Here is a 22,647-nt window from a genome sequence, read left to right as displayed (position 1 = left end):
AAACCGACTCCCACAGGAGACTGGATACAATTTTTAGTTTTTATTTAGGCTAGTATTTCCCTTTCTGTTAAGTCGTATTCTTCCACTTTCCAATGACAGATCCCTTTTTAATCAATATGCATGACAACAGAAAGGAATTCAACTTATGGTAAGGTTAGGATGACACTTTACACACACAGCTCAAAGCATGTAAGGAAGTTAAGTACATCTAGGTAAATACAGGCTCTTATTTCAGACCATTCTTGACAAAGAACTGGATGTACTGAGACCTAATTTCTTCATCATAACCATTTAAACACACAACCTACAGGAGTGTTTATGGATCTAATCAAGTTGTCATTAGGACACCAACAGTTCCACCAGCCTGTCTTGTTTTGTCTCCTCGTTTGTTCTTGCCATTAGGAAACAGGACAGGGAAGTGGGTGGAGGACAGATGGATGGGGTCTTCGCCTAAAAGTTTTCAATTCGTCATTTTTCACATCTGTACACGCAAAAAAAGAAAGAAAAGTAAAGGTGACGGAGGGAAACACCACAACACCTGGCATACACGGACCTCAGTACGAGGAAGGTTCAGAGTAAATACACACACACGGTACAGTTAAGGGCCCTGGGATTTGGTAGCCGTGGTCCCATCCTTGCACATACACAGATACAGTCTCACACAAGCACTGTACACGGCACAAGAGGTCACCTAAATACAAGGAGCCAATGAAGGAGCGCTAACATCTAGGAGGGTGGATTGATAGCCCAGTACAGGCTGAGAGGGAGTTAAAATTCTTATTTAGACCATCAGGTCACACTCACGCACAAACACACCTTCATTCACACAGTGACATACATCTGTATGCATTTAAAACTCCATAAAGCTACACGCCTGTGCAGAATATACTATCATTACTTAGTGTTGCTAGCTATAGCCACTGAAATGGCAATATATGTTCAAATATTATATGTAACCTTTTTTTCTCCTCAGAATATACAATGATGAAATGCATTATACAGACAAACAAGACAATGTAAGCTGTTCACATGTTCAGTACATCAAAAGTAAGAGCTTCTCTACATTAATTTGTTCACGAGTGCAAAATCCAATGCTCCTCCACCTACTTCAAAGGTTCATTGCTGAGCTTTAGCAAGTCCACTTCCGCACAAACCATAACAATAAAAAAAAAAGACATTAAAATAAACACAAAAAAATAATCTAAATAAGTAGTCATAAATATGGAATGTGGAAATACAAAGAAACATGGTCCAATTTCTTTTCAAACAATACAAATAAAAGTCCTTCAATGCAGTTAAATGTTTCGTCTTACTGTATAACAGGACAACATAATAAAAAAATAGTACTCAAAATGAGAGTGGTCTGTTGCTTGCTTGTGGCCCCTGTTGTGAGTAGAAGACCATGGGAAGCTGGTGAGGAACACAAAGAGAGAAGGACAGAAGGAAGGTATTGGGTCAAATTATGGTGGGGGGGCTGGGGTTGTTGGGCGTTCAAATGCCATAACCGAAGGTGGGCTGTGGCGGCTGGCCGTAGCCTGGTGCTGCTGTGTAGCCATAGCCATAGGGCTGCTGGGGAGGCACAGCCACGTTGGGTCCTGCTGTGAGCATGAGCTGTGGGGTGCCTGCAACAAAACCACAAAAACAACAAGTTAAAAACAAGCCTGATTGGGGCTGCTGTAAAAAAAAATACTCTACGTTTTTTTTAAGTGTCCTTAACAAATTGTAATGCTGCATTACAGTAAGACAATTATCACCGTAAACAATGGGTTGAGACTCTGTGGCCTGCTCCTCCTGTTTCCTCAAAGACTCTGAGGCTTCGAGTTTGTCCACCTGTGAAAAACACAACAACAGTGAGAGCGTCAAACATCAGACACACTGGACGATGGGGCTCTTGAAGAGCAAGGGCTAAGACGCCGGGTTTGTAAAAACTGACCTCTGGGTTATTTCACTGGCTGACGGATGGGACCATTCCTGACAGGCGAAGACGAATACAGTCCAGAATTAAATAAAAACAGGCCATGCTAATGTGTTGAACAGCCTCTACAGCAAAACAAGTACCTACAGTGACAGACACTGGCTAGTCTAGAATGTTTGGCTACAGCAGTCTAACAAATACATATCCACTTATTTGTGGAAAGTATTAAGGATTAGAGGAAGAGACACAGACATCTACTGGGCAATAATGGTCCCACCATCCAGCCACCTAATTCATCTACTCTACTCTATCATGTTGGAAATGTAGAGTATGTAGAGAACCAACCGCTCACCAGTACAAATGGAGATACTAACATCAACAGTATGTTTTTCACCGTTAGTTTGTCCAACATTTATCCGGATATGGCCACACTTGAGATTGAATTGAGAATCAGACCAAGACATAAACCGACTTGTCTTAAGTAACAATATGAAATTTATGTTAAATATACTAATCTTTAATTTGTAACTGTGAGTCTAACTGAGGTGAAGACTTTCTGACTATGTACTACTGTTTTCATTTTAGTTAAAACTGCACTGGCATGCTCCTAAACTTCACGCTCAGTTAAGTGAATGCCTGCATGCAAACAGCTACAAGAAGCACATAGCAGCTTTGAGAATAATTTTGCTAAAACTGTGTGTTTCTTCTATGCTTTAGTATTTGCTAAGCAGCTTAGAGGTCTGAAGGTGATGGGGAAACAACGCAAGACAGAGATAAAACAGTTTAAAGATATAGAAAGCCTTCAGAATTAGCTTCTGCTATGATAGTGTGCAGATTAAAAACTAAAAAACAGTGCAGAACAGTGATAATTGATGTAGTCGTGTGGTGGTTTTGGTTCAGTTCTCTACATACTCTATGTTCCCTCTACAGTCAAGACAGTCTTGTTAAGCAGGCTGGTTTAAGAGAAAACAGGCTGAGGCTGTTGTTTTGATTCAGAAGAGAGGGGTTGAGAGACATGCTGAAGCAGCAGTTTAGTTATTTTCTTCTTGAAAAGTGCATAAGAAAGACCGAAAAGCAGAGAGCCATAGTGGAGGGAGCGTGAAAGAGGGTGGAGAGGATGGTTATACAGCCAGTTCAAGGTTTCCAGAAGCAGGCACAGCCAACAACGATGTCTCCTAGCCTGGCCTGAGTGCTGCTGATGCTACCAAGGACGGGGGTAAAAGCATGCTTGTTGCTCTACATGTTTTGTATTTTTTTTCAAAGAACACACTCAAACTACATATTTGTTCCCATTGACTTAAGTTGTTTGTCACTTGAAGAGACCATACTTTACAGTAGCAAGGACTACTCAAGACACTAGTAGGAAAAATACCCTCCCCTTTTAAAGTCATCTGTGTTTTTCTGCAATAGGGACATCAATTCTGTAGTATAGATTGACATGGAAAAAATGATGGAAAGATCTCTAAAAGAATGGTCACTTCATTAAATGAATACCTAACTGGCTCTTTTATTACTGCAATTAGGTCTTCCACTTAGCTGCAGTCTACATTACTATTCAAATACACAAATATTTCCAGGCCCCACTCAACATACAGCTATAATGAACAATTATTAATGTCACATTCCCCCATTTCTCTACAGAGTGAAATCATCCTGAACTAAGACAGTATGATAGTTAACAGCAGACTGCAGCTGAGTGGTGTTACAACACAGTTTAACATTAGAAATCATCTACTAGTCTGTGAGAAAAGGACCTGACCACAGCAGGTGAGGTAGTTATCCAGAGCGGCACTCTTCACCCATATCTACAGAGAGCTACTGGCTTAAGGAGATGGCTCAGTGTGTTTGTAGAGAACATTTGACAGAAAGATTTAAAATGGGTCACTTTTAGTGATGAACCCACAGAGAGTTATTATCCAAATCTGCAGTTTCTCTCAGCTCTGTGGAGCTTTATAACAGGTTGGTGTTTTCAAAGTCTGGTTCAGAAAACAATGCTTTTCCACCATAAGATACTGGCTCAACTTGACTCGCCTCCCCTTTTTTGGGTTTTCCATCAAGCAAAAGTTGTATAGTACCTGGTGCATTTTGTGTTAACACTTCTGCTGAGGTTCCAAACAAGCTAATAAATAAACATGTTTCCAAACATGTTATGTGGGTCATAATAACAGTCATCTGAAATGTAAAGTATTTCTCAAACACAATTTTTTTTATACACTGCACAGCATGAAAAGCAGTCCCTTGATGCCTTTGCATTATTCGCATGTGCGTTAGCAGTTTCATGCAGTGTATTATTTTTATGTATTATTATGTAGGTGGTATTATTTACAGTGAAAAGAAAGTACTTGATACCAAAAGTGAAGCAAGTAGATTGAGGCAGTACTATGCAGTGGAAAAACTCTAAAAGTATTGCTGTCATGTCACCTTGGAGTTTATAATATGTCAGGTATGTGGTGTACTGCATGTTTCATGCTGCCCTCCAAAATAAAATCTGCCATTGTAGATTGTTCCAACTGAAGCTTGGAACAAACAAAAACAACACATCAATGACCTCATCTGTACGTTTCCACTGCTAGCACAGCACAACTACACTTTACATACAGTAAGTCATCCACTGTAATCTTTCAACAATATAGATCTTGAGCCGAAGCCGGCTAGCTGAAGTAATAAATTCTACAGTATCATACAGTGACAATCCTCAGCAAATACGGGCACCTGACAGCAACATGCAACAATTATGAATGATGAATTATCAAACTCTGATTGATCCAGAGCTGTCCCTGACACCAGAACACCACAGCGCCCCGAGGGATGGGTATGAAGAGCCCCGCTCTGGAGGTCTGTGGATTGGTAGGTGGTCAAGTGGAAATGTGGACTTTACATTCAGAAGCAGCAGAGTGACATGGGGGGAGAGGGGACATGCAGTTTCTGCTAACTTCACTCCTCCAAACTACAGGCTACAAGGACAAGGGAGAGGGGTCAAAAAGAATGATTAGAAAATGGATTCGACTTTCACCTTTTCCTTTATCGCATCAACCTGGAAAGGAAATTAAGAGAGGCAACTTAAGGAGGAAAAAAACAAACAGAAGTCTCCCAAAATAGAAACTGACAAAGAGAAAAGAGCAAACAGCACTTGTCACTTAAAGAAAACAAAACTCCAGAGGGAGAAATGCATAACAATGCCGCTTTTGATACAAATGCAGACTTGAGATTACTAAGGTACTGTGACTTTTTCCTAATTGCTATAACACTGTAAAAATGAAATAAAAATGTTGACTACATTATATATTTAAACCCTCAAAAATAAGAACTTTTATATGCTGTACACATTTCAATATATCATAAAAAGACTGACCATGACCAAAATTGTGACCATGTAAAATAGTTCCTTGTTTTAACTTGTTTCAGATGACCTACTAGCTCCATAATCTTTATGTTACTAATAGTTTATATGACAAACTGAATTAGTTTGATGCAATAAACTCAGCCGTTATTTTTTTTATGAAAGTAATAGATGGGTAATTTGTTTTGCCATGAAACAGAGATACAAATGTCATGACAAGCAACAATAGCACTTGAATCTCGTCTGGAACACATTTGTATAGAAAAGTAGCTTGAACGAATAGGAACCCAAATGAAAATGAAAACACTAGTGATGACATGTGACTGACAGAAGCACAGGAATATGAGCATGAATGGAGGAAAGGATAGGCAGTACTGAGGGGTACTTTTTGATATTGTCTGGGGGAAAGTGTGTGACACTGCCTGTAATTGAATAGTATTTGCAAACACGTCTTCTATTGCATCACTTATGGATGAAAATTACAAATCAGTAAAAAAAAAGTATAAAAAAAAAAATCGAGTTTAATATTTAGTTTATCTCTGTGGTTCATCATCGGAGCAGGTCTAACGTGAAAAATGTAGGTTTCCACAGGTAGGCATTAGTTTGCAAATACTAGGTTTTAACAACTAAAAGGAAAGATAACACAGTCGACATTGTGAAAACTTTTTCAAGCTAGCTTCAAATTACCTGTTGTTGTAGCTGTTGTTAAAATTGCAAAATTTACTGCTAACATGTCTTAATACAATGCCTCTCTTAAGAAGCCTTCTCACAAAACCATCTACTTTGACAGACCACACACCCACGTTACCTCTGACCAACCCACCTTAGAGAGATACTCCCTCATGACTTGGATGAAGTATGGCATAGAGAAGTCCATGATGTTGTGCCGCCAGGCAGTCTCCAGCACAACATCGGGCCGCAGCAGGTCATAGCAGGTAAACAGGCAGGCGGCAAAACACTCCTTCTTATCTTCTTTAAGGAACCAAGCAAGAAGCTCCTCTGCCAGTTCAGTGTCTTTGGACTCGGATGCGTACTGCATCGCATCCTGCAGAGAGGAGAGAGCATTTCCAGTCAAATAAATTGATTTGGCCAAAATAACCAAATTGGCCATTTTGCAATTCAGTGCAGTCAGCTGTTTTTTCTGGGTGAAATGTAAAACCACGATTCATATTAATTTAGAAGAACTGAAGTGTAGGTTATTTGTTTTAGTGGCCATGCACCTTGTAGAGTTTGTCCTTCTTGCAAAGCTCAACACTCTGTTTCCAGCGGTTGTTGCCCTTGAAAAGGTAGGCTGCGATCCTCCTAAACTCAATCAGCTCATGCTTCTCCAGGCCCTGGGCCAGTGAGATGTTGTCAAAATTGTCATAGGCATCAATGGAAGTACGCAGTGCCTGGTAAGAAAGAAAATATCATTATAAGATAGAGTAAATGAAAACTAAAACTGAAAAATTAATACTTATTTACTGTGCTGTGCTAAAACTAACAAATCTAATGTTCTCTCATGTAAAAATAGATGATCATAATATCTGATATCACAACATGAACCCATCATACCGCATAGTCTTCCTCAATGATGAACAGGTTGTTGAGTGCCTCATTCACTGACTTGTTGTTGTGATTCTGGACAGATCTTAGGTAAGGTTTCACCAGTGGCAGCTGTTTCACCTACACAAAGAATCCAAAAAATCATTTAACACATGCATTTACATATCAAATTAGTTTAATTTTTCAATTAAAATATAAAATGGCACTTCGAGAACCATTTATACAGTGCAACAATGGTGGAGGACCTTGCTGAAGAAGTTGACAGCACGTGTATGGTCCAGCCTTGGAGAGAGGACGATAAGCAGGTCGTTCAATAACAATGGTTTGAACTCCAGATAAAACTGGATGGCCTTGTAGTACAGCTCTACATTTGCCACCTACAATGAAACACACATATACACTCAGTTGAACAACTACAAATATATTCCACCACAACAAGGGCCAGAATTATGATTTGGTGCCATAATTCACTAATTAGTTGTATTACCTTGGTGACAATGTCTTTGAACTGGCCCTCCTTCCAGGCATCAGCTGGATGGTTCATCATGGTGATAATGGCATTATCATATTCCTCATACTTGTCGTAGAGGAAGACCAGCTCTGCCCAGAGGTGGGCCTGTTCTGCTGCTCTGAGAACCTGATGAAACACACACAGACATACACAGATTAGTTAACAAATTCATGTTTAGCGTCATGTGCTGATCAAGAGAGGTGTCTTAGTCCAGTTCAGATCTAACAGTTGTTACATTTGTTCTTAACAAAGTCATACTTCTACAAAAGTGATGTTACATATAGATGTTATAAAGCTGTTATTACATCATTAATACATTTGAAGAAGTTCCTACCTTTGGAATGTTGACACGAGACCAGAAGAGCTCCAAGTGCTCTCTCATCTTTTGGGGTTTGAATTTGGAGTAGAGGATGGCCAGCTCAGTGAACATACCCATGTGAGCACGCTCCAGGCCGAGAGCAGCCTCCAGCATGGTGATAAGCTCCTCAAAGTAACCACGGTCCTGGAGAATAGAGACATTTCATAAGCAGAGCAAAATGTACATTACAAAGCTATTTTTAAAAAAAAGAAATCTTCAGTGCTGTTTCAAAGTAAAATTTCATGTTTATGTAAAACTCAAAATGCTTTACTTTTTTTAAACTATATGTCTGATGTCAAATACTTAGTATGTTACGTACTTATTTAGCACTGATACTAAATGTGACACGTTAGTTTAACACCAACTCATACCTGATAGTAGTTGATGAGTTCCTCGAGTTCATCGGCATGGACCACAATATGCAGGCCACACATTTGGGCAAGACGGAACTCCTTCCCATCTACACACGCAAAACACACCTGCAAAAGCAGAAAATCTAATCAAACAATGCATTATATATAAAAATACACATTGCATGGCTTAGTGGTGGACAACAGTGGCAGAAAAGAATCTTCTATTTTAAACCAATATAGACACTTCTGGTTCTTTTCTTATTATGAGTTAAAATAAATTAAAGTCATTCTTCACCTCCTTCCAGGTGCGAGTGCTGTTGGCTTTGCGGGCTCCGTCCACGGCTGCCTGGTACTCTCCCAGGTGAACCAGTGTGGAGGCCAGACGGCCAAAGTTGGACACATTGTTGTAAAGCAGTTTAGCTGCCTCATACATCTTGTCATCATAGCAACGATCACCCACCTGCAGGACGGAAACAAAAGCATCATCCGCAAAGTGCAAGACCATAAAGTGGTAACGTGTATGCTGTGTATGCTATTTGTGTCCCAGGACATACTTGTTGAATATGAGCATTGTTGGGTCCATTGATGAACTCTTCCAGTTCTGCAAGGCGGTTGGTCTTGGCCAGGGCAAAGATCAGCTCTGTTTCAACGTAGGACTCTCGAGCCTTCTTACGGGCCATCTGAAGAAACTTCACCAGGTCTTCCCAGTTTCCTGCACAAAATAATCACATAACATCAGTTTCTTAACTTCAAGCCTCCATATACTGTATATACACACACTTTTATAGCTCAAGTATTTTCAATAAATAAAACAATATATGACAAACCATGCTGATTTTAGTGTATACACAAAATTCTACAGATCTAAGCACCCGATGAGCTCATACTTACCGCTTTGAGCTGCAGCTTGTCCCACTTCCATGTAAGCAGAGGGGTCATCAGCCTTGATGTAGGAATCAATGGCTTCTTTGACCAGGCCCTTTTGAAGCTGGGCTTTTGCCAGCTGACTCCACACTGGTGGCTCATTGCAGCGCTCAGCAAACTCATAAGCTCTGTCCAAGTTACCGATATGCTCAATCAGAACCTGGGGACAACAACAACAAAAAAAAAACATTTGAAAACATTCACATAACTCAATATCAAGATTAATAAGAAAATACCATGTAAAGAAACATTGCACTCACCTGCACAGCAGAGGTGTTGACATCAAATTTCCTAAAAATTGCAAAGGCCTCCTCAAACAGCTCATTGCTGATGGCAATGTTTGCGATATCTGGGGCATCATAGTTGTCCAGACGGTTGATGTACTCCATTACACGTGTCCGATCAGCTTTAATGGCCGTCAGGATGAGCAGGTTCTGGAGGTTTCTGAATGAGAGAGAAGATTTTCAGTGAGCAAAAGATTTATGGTTTACTACTTTGCCTTACAAATATCTTTTGCTTTAGAGATTCCAGATACATCATAGGAAGCATCAAGTCTCTCTCACCTGTGCTCACTAAAGACAGAGTTATCCAGAACAATCTTCTCAAGAAGTTCAATGAGCTCATTTGGAAGGTCGGCAGTCATGAAGGCCTTGACTGTGACAGATACCTCCTCTGGATCTTGCGTCTCTGACAAGGCTGTTTGAACAACCTGCAGCACAGACAGACAAAATGCTAGATACAAAATATCTGGTATTTTAGGTCTCTTTTATTTTATTACTTACTATGATTTAACATAAAAAGGTGGATAATAAGCAAATGAAAAAAATTCCAAAAATGGATGTTGTTACAAACCTTGAAAACTCACAAACCTAAGTAAACTAGCTCATGTAGCATATGTTAGAGATATTAAATACAAAAAGGGTCAGACCTGATCGATAAGTGGTCTTCTGTAATTGTTGGTCTCCAGCAGGACACTCGCCCACAACTCAGGGTTTTTGCGACGTACAAGGTAGCGCGACAGACTCTTAAACAGCGAGTTCTCATTGCACACCTAAAGGACAATTTACAAAACGCGTTAACAAGTAAAACTGCTCAGAAATAAACCATCAAGTGTTTTTATATCATAGCATATAGTTATTAGAATAATTTACTTATTCAGTTAATCAGCCAGGCAAACAGAAAAGAATAGAAAAGGGTACAATGCACACAATCTGTCCATTTGTTTCTGCTTTCAAAGGAAACATGATTCCCATTTAAACTCACATTAATCAGTTCCTGATCACACTGTCCTCTTTCATAGGCCACACAGGCAAGATGGGGATCTCTCTTCTCACAGTACTTGCCCACCACTCGGCTGTCGTAGTAGGGGTTCTCTCTCAGGAACCGCTCAGGGTTGTTGTTGCTGTCGATGTAGATCTTGGCCAGGGCGTTGTGAGTTGCAGGCTCCTCACAGCCTTCATGAATACGAGCCTCCAACCAAGGCAGCAGCAGCTTCAGACTGAAGAAAGATGCACAATATTAATTTTCTCATTATTTTTCAACTTGAATTGTTTTTAATTGACAGAGTACTCAAATATTTGTTTTAAGATATAAGATTAAAATGCAAATGATAAACTTGGCTTCCAGCTATGCAGTTCAATTAGTTTCTTTCTTCTTACCGATTTCTTTTCTCCACTTCAGCAACCAGTTCATCTGTGGAGAACTGTCCTCTAACAACCATGATCAGGTTCTTAATCACATCCTCAGCACAGTCTACATCTAGTAACCCTCCAATCACTACTGGCAAACGGCTTGGGTTTACCTGGAATTAACAACCAAGATGTTACAAACATGCTTCTATTTAGGAAAGACGAATGCACAACAATACATCAAATCTGGGTCAGCCAGACCACCAGTCTATTTCTTGCTTCAGTGAGACATTATAAAATTTACTTGTCATAATTTGTAAGACTGGAGGGGAAGAAACAAGTTACAGGACGCAGTTTCTATTTAGTCAGGACTAATAAAATCTAAGTACAGCATTTACTGTTCTGAGTGCAAAAGACTGTAGTCTGTCCTCAAGCCAAGATCCTAGTAATGTACCTTCTGCACATAGATCTCAATGTATTTCTGCAGGCTGTTGCGGTACAGGTACAACACCAGATCGTGGACGAAATCAAAGCGGTCACACACGATGATTAAAGGTAGCTGGTCAGTCAGCTTTGCTTCCTGTAAAAAAAAAAAAAATGCAAGGCTTAGTGTCTGGTGATTATTTTATGGTAAAAGGATTTTTCTGCACTGGACCATTTCTGACCTTAAGGAAGTTCTTCACACGTTCAGGATCATAGCAGTTACTCTCTCTGCAAATTCTCTCCACCTCTTTGATCTGTCCTGTCTTGCAGGCTGCCTGGATATATTTGAAGTGGACCTCTGGATCCTGGCTGAAGTTCACAATGGAACCCAAGAAATAGAACAAACCTAGAAGACAAAAAAAATGTAAAATTACCAAGAGAGTTATCTGCAGCTGTCATCTAAACCTTGCTGTTTTTGTACAATGAACAAGAAAGAAGCGCTTGCTCAGGATTTTGCTTATTCACAGCTCACCTTCAAAGCTCTTGAATGACTCAAAAAGCTCAGTAAGAGCCTGAGTAGTGAGCTGCTCATGGTACTTGGAAGCCACCTGCACACAGATCTGCAGGTTCTGGCGAATGTTTGCAGACAGCATTGCCCTTAAACACTCCAGAGAGTCCTCCACTGACAAGGAGCCAAAGAAATTCACCAACCACTACAGAAACAAACACAAAACAATCAGATATAGAAAAATACAAAAGCAAATGTAAACCACAAAACAATAAATGTAATATATTAATATAGTTTTTTAAATAAAAAAAAGGGACAACTGATGTTTTATCCATCTTTGTTAGTATAAGTATTCTGTGTGTTCTTTGTATTGTACCTCTGGGTTGAGAAGGTGTGTGTGCACCACAGCACGCTTGATGTCATACAAGTCGGTATAATGCTCCAGTGCCCTCTGCAGTAGACCTGCCTTCTCACACAGCTGTGCCACATGAGCACGGTCATAATGGGTGAACATCTGATTGCCCAGAATGGCGTCTGCAACCTGCAAGATATGACAAAGAGGAACAAAGACATTTCAACACTATTTGAAACTTCATTAACAGTAAAATGATTTTTGATAAAAACAAACACACTGAGAAACATTTTAAAAGACAAAAAACCCTCACAGGTAGGTTTCAAAAAGTAAGCTTTCCAATTTTAAAAGATCTGTACCTTGCGATCTGGATTAATTTACAACTAATACATTTCCATATTCAGATCCAATGTATTCACAGGTTGGTGTACCTGTGGTGCATGGACCAAATTCATTTCCAGAAGGCGTGTCTGCAGTGGTCCCTCCATGGGTCTGTTGTTCTTCAGGGCATCTAGTAGGAAGGATGTGCACTGCTGAATCAGGTTGTACTCCATGAACACATCAACAATCTGGAGACACAAAAGACAGAAGTAATTACAGACCCGTCTCAAAATAAGTAAATAAATAAATGGTATGCTTTTCTTTTTTTTTTAGTATACAAGAATAACCAGTGCAAACTCCTTGGTGAAAACAACTTGATGCAATGAAATCAATTTGTGGCCAATCTGACAAGTGGATGCGGTTCAAATACACGGTTCACATGTTTCTTACCTGTGTAATGTCAGCAAGTGGCTCTTCATCTTGAACCAGCATCTGCGAGAACTGAAGGCCCTGCTCTGGACTGATCCGCATTACGTTTCTCAGCAGGAAGATCCAATCTGGAGTGTAACCCACCTAAAGGAACAACAGATTTTTAAGCCTAATAGCCCTACATCTGAGGTGGGTCCCAGCCCTGATGAATCCACATAAACTGAGAAAACAAAAACACAGGCAACAACACAAACCTTCTTGGCATAAAGAACGATCTTTTGAAACTGGCCAGTCTCTGCAAAGCACTGAATGACCTTGTTGGGAACATTGGCTCTGAGGTAGACACTGAGGGCAAGAGTAGGGTCTACCGACTTCACCAAGTCTCCAAGCTCCTCAGAGCACTCCAGCTGTTAACACACAAGAACACACACAGATACAAACACACACAGCATTACTGAAAAAACAATCTAGGATTTTAGAGGACATAATTGTGCAGGACAAAGCAACTGAGGAACCAAATTAAGTCAATCAGAGAAAATACGTAGATGCACTTAAAGACAAGTACACAAACTGACCAAACTTGTATTTATATACAATTACCAGTAATGTGATATTTGTACAATAGAAGGAATCAACTAAGTATAATAACAGAAAACGCAATGTGTTTAAACCAAAGGTTTAGGCAGAACAATTGTGTTTCTTCTCCCCAAATGATGTTTGCTTTGGACTATAGTTTTTGCTTAATCAGTCCAGAACTCACTCTTGACGGTTTACAAATATCAGTTATGTTTGCTCTGATGTAATATGATCCTGTGAAAAGAATTCCTCTGAAAATAACCTAAAGACTATCCAATATAAAAAAATAAAACAGCCAATAAGCACATACCTTGTCTTCCTTCAGCCATTTCTCTAACAGCTGCTTGCGGCCCTGCTGGAGAACAGGTCTGCACAGCTCCAGAGACTCAAACTTGTTAAGCTGGCCTTGATCCAGCAGGATGCCAAAGTACTGGAGCAAAGGAGAAGTCTGGCCTGGTTGAGCTGGAACACTCTGGAAGCGACGGATAGTCTCTGGAGTCCGCAGAATACCCTGAAAAAAGAAAAATATTTATAAGTGTTAAACTGATGGTGCAAAGTAGAATGATGATGATGAAATATATTAACATAAGATTTATGTTTTTACTTTTAGAAACTTAAATAAAAAGGAAAAAGTCACTCAACACTGAGACACACTCAACACTGCATCCCTAGTAAATCTATTGGCTTTCTACTATTTTGGTCTGTATATGTTATGTACACTTGTTTTACATAAACTTTTGGTTGTTTGTCATACTAAGTTACAGAAAACTACTAAGCCTGAACAATCTGAGATTGGATTAGTTGAGCTTTGCATATCTGTTTCAAGTGTGACCATGATGGTACCTTAGGTGCATTGGCTGCCACTTTAGCAGCTTCTGAGTAATTTCCTGCTGCAAACAGGGTGTTGAACTTGCGGGCAAACAGCTCTTCGGCGCCGGCGAGGTTGTTGCGTACAGCCATGCGGAGAGCCAGGTCAGGGTTCTGGAGTACGTTAGTGATGTAGGGTATTATGTTCTCCTCCTCCACGCACACTGACAACACCTGGAAAAGAATGTTTGCATGTTTTATAACGTTTATACAATAATTGATGCCTAACAGATGGGAATTGTTAGTTAAAATGACATGAAGTGCTGGTGTTATTTTTTTTTGTATTCACTTTGTTCAAAAACATTTACCACTACAGCAAATAAACAATACATCTTAAAGTTAATTTTTATCAACTTAGTTATTCTTTACCCCTACCACCTATGGTAATTAATGCACACATGTTACATGTTCCATGCAAGTGAACTCACACTGCCTGTATTACCGGTGAACATTTCACAGTGAAATATTGAAATACTTCCAAACCAAGTTCAAGATCTCTCTACACACCTCTCAATGTATAAATATATTTAAGTTAATTACATCCTCATGTGTACTTGCCACATTGTTCAATTTCAAGGGATTAATCCACGTTATTTTGCCTTGTCTTATATTTTGTTTGTGCGTGCAATACAATCAGCTGTGTATGGTAGACCTGTAGGTGAGAGCCAAGAGCAATAACAGGATTAGACTGTGCAGTTTGCCCAGCCAAGCTTAGATCTCCCGCTGTGACTGTCACATGCTGCCTGACACTGAAGATGCTGCTGCTGTTTGAGATTTCCTTAGTCAAGGTCACACAACACCACAGGGAAAGTGATTCACTAACTAACATCAGCAAATCAACAGACCAAGACAAAGAATAAGTGGTGAGTATGAAATGCATGCTCTTTTTCTCATTGTGGCAGAAATAATCAGTATATATTTATATCTGTACAAATTTACATCTTATTGTACTTGAGTTAATTAGGGTTTTCATTGATTGTATTTCTGTCCAATATCAAACCTTCATAAAAACTTAATGTTGATCATGATAATTGGCCATATGTATGTGCAGCAGTCTATGCCTAACTACTTTACTGGCTTTTATCAAGCAGCTGACTCAGTACAGTTGGCTACTAGAAATATTAACAGCTTAACATATGATGCAATTTCCTCAGTCAATTCAAATAAAACGCCATTTTTTATTTTATTAAAAAATTACATTTGTTTTATCAGCGAGGCCTAACTTGCAACATAACTTATTTTGCCAATATATCATTTTAGACAAGTCACTGTATGTGTGTGGGATTATGTATGTGTTTGTGATACAGTACAGTCACATTTCACTCTATTAGACACACGGCCTGAGTATATACCTGTCCTTTCCTGTTAACCCCAATGATCCCAGCTGTAGGCTCATGCGGGGCAGTGACAAAAATGGTCTCCCCACTAATCCTGTTCATGTAGATACAAGTTCCAGTCTCCAGGTCGTAGAGGTGGATGTAGCCATATTTAGTGATGAGAAAGACTACATCTTGCTTGGAACTGATCTAGATGCATAAAAGCAGATCAGTCAGAACAGAAAAAAAGACTCGACATTGTCAAGTACAGGCACTACAAGCCTTCTCATTGAGCAGTTTTTTGCCGTTTTACCTGCATTGCAACAGGGAAGTCATTCTGGGCTTCTGGAGGAAAGAACACATCCACAGCTTTCTTTGGAAATGGCTGATTCCCAGTTGGTGGAGTCCCCACTTCAATAATATGCAGCTAGAAACAAATACGCAAAGGGACACAAAGTCAGGTTTCAAGGGTCTCTAAAGTCTTTCTAGATGCATTACAACTGATTTGAATTCTGCATTTTCCCAAACATTTTTCCAGGTGTTACCGATTTCTATTTTTCAAATGACTCATTGAACCAGTAAATTTCTTACTTTTCCTCCTGCTTGTCCTCGTACAGCAAAGCAGAACAGAGTTGACTCCTCAGCGTTACCCTCCATCTTGAACTGCGCAAACCCAGCAGCATGTCCTTCAATTGGCTGAGACACCTTCCTGTCTACTGAGTACAGTTGCATGGCTCCGACAACACGGTTTTGCTGAAGAAGAGAGGACACCCACAAGTTAGGCCAAGGCTGTCTGTGATTTATACTGCATTAAGTTTTATTTGTTTCATTTATTCTTTGACACCTACACTTCCAGCAGTCATTTACCTGTGCTGAAATACCGATGAGCAGCAACCACTTCTGTTTGGCATCGGTGCGGTAGTTGATGATCTGACAGCCTGCAAGACTGGAGTGACGGTCAAACACTTTGATTGGCTGAGAATCACCCTCCATGCTCCAGTGGTAGACTGCGTTGTCTGTGACGAGGGCAACAGTGTTGAGGGAGATCCACTTCCAGAAGGTCACGTCATCCGTCATTGTGTGGGCCTTCATCTTGCTCTTCATCTCAATGTTGAAGATCTGCAAAGTCTTTGCCGCTGAAAATATTCACATCTGAAGTTAACGTACAGTGACAAGGTGAATGATTTGACCCCCCTTCCCCAGTTATTCTAATAATTAAAAAAATATATTAAAATTACTTCACTGACTAAAACTACCACACACAAACCACAGCAGACTTTGGGACCATTTGGGCATACCAAATTCCAATTTCTGGAGAAAAGCTGGTAGTTGGTTTGGTTTGAATAACAGCAAAGGGACATACAAAAAGCCAGTACCAGTGTCAAAACAAGGCAAGACCAACAAAAGGGCAATCACTTAAGTGGTGGATCTGCATTCAGTTCGGTCTGATGCAATATATTGTTAATACAAAACACATTCAAACCTGGTAATGTGAAAAGAAGATTTGAAGTCATCATTTGTCTATGAAACCAATTAATTTGGGAAACAAACAGACTAGACTGTGTTCAGACCGACATTAGCACTGCATTGAAAAAAAAACTGTGCCCAATATGTGAAAGTGAGCTCAAAGGAGATTTATCTACAATGTGAATTGTTACTGTTGACTTTGCCAATGTCATAATGAATGACAAAATAATTTATTAATTATTTAGCTCTATTACCTAGGATCTACTGCTCAAACTTGTTTTTCTGTATCTCTTAAAAGTACTTCGAGATATTACTGTTACTACGATTCCTGTGGTTCTAAACTACATAATGAATGACTTTACACTTTGGTACTGCAGTTCACTTCTTTGATCTTTTCAACCAAAACTAGATAAATTTGTAGCCAGTGTCTACAGAAAACATGGTGCTTATTGCAAGTCAAAATGGGGTTTTATGGCCTGTGTCCATCCCTCCGCCCACACCACCTACCAGAGAAATGAAACTCCAGCCATGTCGTTATAGTTATTAAGAGATTCACATGGAAATTTAATCCTAAAATGAGGGATGTGGGAATTTGGGTTGGGTCTGAATGCAGATTAGCAAAAGAAGTCCACAAAGCACACAAACAGATGTGATGATGGGAAGGATGCTGGATGGATGCACTCACACCCATTCTGATTTCTTCCTCCAGCGAGACTAAACTGGAGGAAGATGCTCAATTCTTTGGGGCAAAGACATATTTTAGATTCACTCACATCCAAGCAAGCCTGAACTAAATTCAACTAATAGCTGTTAATATAGCACATTAATAGGGATTCCTCACACACTAAACTGTGATGTACAATGAAATTTCTGATCAAAAGCTTTGTTATACTGTGTGTATACAGTAGTACATAAATAATGCAATGCCTGCATAAAATACAGACAGAAGAGTTGACATAAGGACTTTGAATCAATGTGAAGCACAAACACCATAAAATGGTAAGAAGGAAGTACTAGAGTAATTCAGACGTAGTCCTTCGATCAAATTGTGTTTAAACTGCACCTAAAACCAAAGTTATCCCATACATACTGAAGCTTAGGTTTTATAAGCCACTTAGCACTAATCCTCTCACATAAACTGAGGGGTCAGCAGACACAGTCACAATATGGAATAAAAAGATATGCCAGTATTTGCCATATAAGATGAAGCTAGTCCAAACACAGACCTGAATGAGGAAAGTAACCAACAGAGAGCACCACATTTGTGCTAAATCTCTGCAATGTGCAGTAGCTGATCAGGTAAAACTGCAAAGACTTGTGTTACAGTTTAACCCATGTTCATCATTGTTGTCACAAAGTTGACATCACAAAACCACAGAATTGGTTTTGTTTCAGCTAAATAATGGCTCTCTTACTGGATCTGGAATAGACCTAATGGGCTTTGCTAATTTTTAGCAGAGCAATTTTTTTTTTTTAAATCAATAAATGAATGTATGACAATTTATGTGTTGTGCATTTGTTTATCAGTAATTGGATATTGTCCATTATCATTATTCTGTGTTTAGCTAAATGAGCGTTAGCTTTGATGGGGGCACAAATGGGGAAATTTTCCAATTTATCATGTAGTAGTTTTCATTCCTTATCATGTTAGATCAATTTATACCCATCTATGGCACATTTTAAGTGACCGCCCAGACAACCCCTCAGCTAGCTGACATTATGTATAAATATTCAGAATAAATTTGTTTATTCCATCACAAACCATTTAATCCTTACAAGAATGAGGTCTACATCATAGGAATGAGTCTTAAGACAGCCCATCCATATTGGTGTCCTCCTTATTTAAGATTGACCTACATGTCACTGCTTGCTTGATTTCTACAGTTTAAATGACCATATCATTTTTTCTGCATGTTTTAGCCCTTTTACTACATACATATGTTCTATACATACGACCAACCATTTTCCAAGGCACATAATTACATTTTCAAATATTCACTCATAAATATTTACTATTTATACCAGGGTTAGTCCTCATTATAATTAAAGTTTTAATTCAATTAACTTATTTTTCCATCCAAAGACAGCAATTTCTGACAGATAATCATTTTGCTATGTTGTTACTGTCAAATTAAAAGATAAATTGGAATTATTCATACTACTGTATGTTGCCATTTTTTTTAAATGCTGAAGCACCCAGATTTACATATGCTGCCTATGTTAGATGTCAGGTTTGCCATTTTTGGGTCAGCTTGTTAAAAGTTTTCTAACACTAACTCAATGTATTCATTCTAAATCACTGTACTAACTATGATTTCCCCACAACTATGATGTACATTAGACAATAACATGTGGGCAGAACAGACATTGTAATTAATTAGTTTTTTATGGTAGTTTCAAGCTTTTAAGTGCTTAATTTGATACTGTGGTAAAGTTAAAATTAAACAGCATTGTTCAGTAAAACTGAAGTACAATGTGTTTTGGAAAATGGTCAGCTGTAATATAAAATATATATACACATTGTAGCAAATGGGACAAAAACACACACATACACAAACAAACAAAGAAAAAAAGATATAGCCCTTTAAGCTGCCCTTTTATTTTTGCTATGCTCTGCTTGTGTATATCATTGTACTGTGCAAACATTTCAAGACAGTGCATACAGGATTACACTTTGACATGTAAAATTCAACTCACCGTCTGCAAACATAAGAAAGCAGTAAGAAATGAAAAAAAGAACAAAAACAAGCAAAATACACAAGGCATCCATGACAGCATGACATTTTCCTAGCAGTAATATGGCAACTTTTCTTATCAATATCTTAAATTTGTTACACTACAATTTAGCTAGTCAACACATTTTTTGACAAACAGAAATGGGGTGGTCTACATATGAACATCAAAATGAAAAGCAGACTGTGAAAGCTAAATAACTGACTGACAACACAAACACAATTTACACAAATGGTTCAATGTTTTAGAAAAACAACTTAGCAAGCTATGTGAGTGGCAAAAATTTATATTGTTAGTTTTTTTTTTTGTCTGTGTGCTTTGAGAAACCTAGTGCACTCCTCTCTAGTAGTGCAGCTGTGTGTGAACAGCACTAGATATAAATTTAAAAACTTACCTTTAAGGGCAATAACTTTGCTGGCAGGGTTCATGATGGCACTGTCTGCAGAGATGGGCCTGCGGATGGGATTGTTGGGGTCGGCCATATCTATGATGACAACCTGGGCCTGCTCACCCACTTTCTCCCTGATACAGATGAATTTGTCAGACTCCATGGTCAGAGTGCTGAATCCAATGTTGGCTGGGTTTACTCCCAGATTCTGGAGCTGAGATAAGAATACATGACCTGTTTTAGTAGCAGTACAGTCTACATTGTTGTGATTTTTTTTTTTTTTTTTTTTACAAACAATTTCAGGATGATATAATAAAATGCAAGACATTGTGGTGCTTTTTGGAGAAATGGTAAATTTGCTGATGTGACCAATGACCATATTGTTTCTGTTTTACTCTGGTTTGTATAAATTCTCCTTCACTATGAAGGAAATTCACAGGGGTTGTATTTATATAGCTATTAACTGCTGCACTCAGCTGTGGTGACAGCACCATTCTTGAAGGTTAACCACCCTGGTAAAGGACTATGTAACTGTCTCAGTTACCAACCTTAGGTACACCATGCACTTTTAACCTACAAGTTAAAAGTGCAATTTAATACAAAAGTTTTGCAATAAATTTAGCGTTCATGACATTAAACATGTTCAATATTTCTTTATTTGGTATATGTGTTAATTCAATCTATGGTCATTGTTGGGATGTGTTAAACTGTATTGTACTGACAAGAATTTAGATAATTTAGCCTAATACTACTACTACTACATTAATGAGGATACGCTAAGTAACCAAGACCTCTTTAAATGAGAAAATACAGTTTCATAGAACAACAAACTGCAGTTTAAAAAAATAAAATAACTGTACAGTTGAACCGACATCTGTCTGAAATATTTATAACTTAATGAAGGTAGGATTTTTTTCTAAATTTCTTAATTAAGGTATTAAACTAGATGCATTTGGTGCACCCAGGAAACTGGCAACTGAGTCTACATTGCCCATCAGGTGCATGGTCACGGAAAACCTGTTTCCTGTGAGGATTCATCCTGAATTAAGTGAGAACACAAAACTAAAGATTAATGCAGTCTGAAACCAAGATGTACCAGCTGAGCTTGAACTGGACTGAACCGACTTTAATCCTTTCCCAGGTGTATTTGCCTGTTGTATTTGTTAATGTCGTCTATGTCTGAGAGTAAAATAATGCCATTTTGACTGTCTGCATCTCTCAGCATGTGGGTGACCTACCTGCTTCAACTCTGAGGAGACTATATTTTACATTTCACAAACTATTCTGCTGTAAAACTGGCCGGTCGTGACATAACCTTTTACTGTAACGCTACAAGATGATGCGAGCAGACTGCAGCTGACCATAGTTTAACAGGTACTAGCTAGCTGTAGTATATGACTTGACACATCAAAGGATCAGCGTGATGATAACATTACAGTTGGATGAAAGCAGCCATCCTAACGACAGATTTTAATGTTAATGAAGAGACGACTAGATATCTTACATAGCTACGATTAGATGACGCGATTGCAACATCACTCACGACACAAACTAACGTTAGCTAAACCAACGTCTATTAGCTAGCTAGCTAACCTAAATATTTAGTCTAAATCTACTAATAACGTTACACGAGTCAATAAAATAGCATTTAGAACTGGACACAGATGTGTGTAATGTTAACCAATTTCTCCACTTGGTCGGCGATGACAGCTAATATCGGCTGACGCGGAATCGACTAGGAAAGAGCATCAGTGAATGAATGAGAGCTGCTAGTCTGAAAAGCTAGCTGTTAGCTGCTGGCTAAACGGGGGATGGGAGGTCATTCATTTGCTGCGGGTATTGACGTTTAACGGTAGCTTAGCTAACGAGCTGTCAAACCTCAACGTCTGTCAAACGAGACTTAACAACACTTTGCTATTGGGTTCACCGCATACCTGTAGGTGCTCCTGGAAGCGAATAGGTAGAATCTGAGCCATGGTGGTTGCCTTAAGCTTCTCCGGAGTCCTGAATTTCTAGCTAGCTAGCTAGGCAGTAGCACCGCGCTAGCTACGACCTCTTCACTATATGTGTAGGTCGGAGCCAGACAGTGAAAACGAAAAAAAACACAAGAAAGGTAATATGCAGTGTTGTCAATCGTGTTTCCTCAAGCCGGAGTCAGTCAAAAAATGTTAATTACGCCCCTCTTTTGAATAAGCTTTCCACACTGCATCGATGGATAGCAGTGGCTGATCTTCTGTCCAAAATCCGCAATGGCGGCGGAAACGGCTCAGAGCCTTCCCAATCCGGAAGCATCCAAGGAGCTGTGGAAAGGCTCTGGCCTTAAGCTGAGGATGGATAGGAGCAATTCTAAGTTTGTATATTTGTTTTTTAATCAAGAAAATAATAAAAATGTTTTTGTTTCTTTTCATTTTTGTTTTTGTTATGACAGATCGAAATGAAGTGTGTTCTGCATAAAGCAACTCACAGTGCACGTACGTACGTCAGGTCCATAACATGTAAAGCTGCAGAATAACTAGTGACCCTGACGAAAGTATTAGTTTGTAAAATACATACAAGAAAACGGGCACAATAAGTGAAAAAAAAAATCTGTTTTAATATTAAGATACAGCAGTGCACAGGTTTTTCTTCAAATTCAATATTGGATTGCATAGCTGAAATTGCCAATTTAAAGCAGCAAATGATTATTTAGTCAA

General features: G+C 39.0%; 1 protein-coding gene across 2 annotated transcripts; it reads right to left on the bottom strand.

The window, feature by feature from the left end:
• Positions 1 to 20: 20 nt before the first annotated feature.
• On the bottom strand, positions 21 to 22,220 carry LOC113168472 (clathrin heavy chain 1). Of its 2 annotated transcripts, XM_026369501.1 has the most exons (34): positions 21,889 to 22,220; positions 19,961 to 20,168; positions 16,234 to 16,502; positions 15,958 to 16,119; positions 15,680 to 15,793; positions 15,403 to 15,576; positions 14,027 to 14,224; positions 13,494 to 13,694; positions 12,862 to 13,014; positions 12,629 to 12,751; positions 12,289 to 12,426; positions 11,882 to 12,046; positions 11,530 to 11,710; positions 11,240 to 11,403; positions 11,029 to 11,154; positions 10,605 to 10,747; positions 10,210 to 10,444; positions 9,875 to 9,997; positions 9,510 to 9,655; positions 9,207 to 9,390; positions 8,914 to 9,106; positions 8,577 to 8,734; positions 8,318 to 8,482; positions 8,041 to 8,148; positions 7,646 to 7,813; positions 7,288 to 7,437; positions 7,046 to 7,177; positions 6,810 to 6,920; positions 6,476 to 6,646; positions 6,079 to 6,300; positions 4,929 to 4,949; positions 1,934 to 1,971; positions 1,755 to 1,830; positions 1,486 to 1,622 (listed from the first exon to the last, which is right to left on the bottom strand). In XM_026369501.1, exons 1-33 carry the CDS (start codon positions 21,928 to 21,930, stop codon positions 1,800 to 1,802), a joined length of 4,917 nt encoding a protein of 1,638 aa, XP_026225286.1. In that variant the 5' UTR covers positions 21,931 to 22,220; the 3' UTR covers positions 1,486 to 1,622; positions 1,755 to 1,799. The 2 variants fall into 2 exon arrangements, with proteins under 2 accessions (XP_026225277.1, XP_026225286.1); XM_026369492.1 differs by lacking the exons at positions 1,934 to 1,971; positions 4,929 to 4,949 and having other exon boundaries at positions 21 to 1,622.
• Positions 22,221 to 22,647: the final 427 nt, after the last annotated feature.

Source organism: Anabas testudineus, chromosome 13 (genome assembly GCF_900324465.2).
Source record: "Anabas testudineus chromosome 13, fAnaTes1.2, whole genome shotgun sequence".
In the NCBI taxonomy this organism is placed as follows: domain Eukaryota; kingdom Metazoa; phylum Chordata; class Actinopteri; order Anabantiformes; family Anabantidae; genus Anabas; species Anabas testudineus.
The sequence above is the reverse complement of the archived record's forward strand: the minus strand, read 5'-3'. Positions and strand labels throughout refer to the sequence as shown.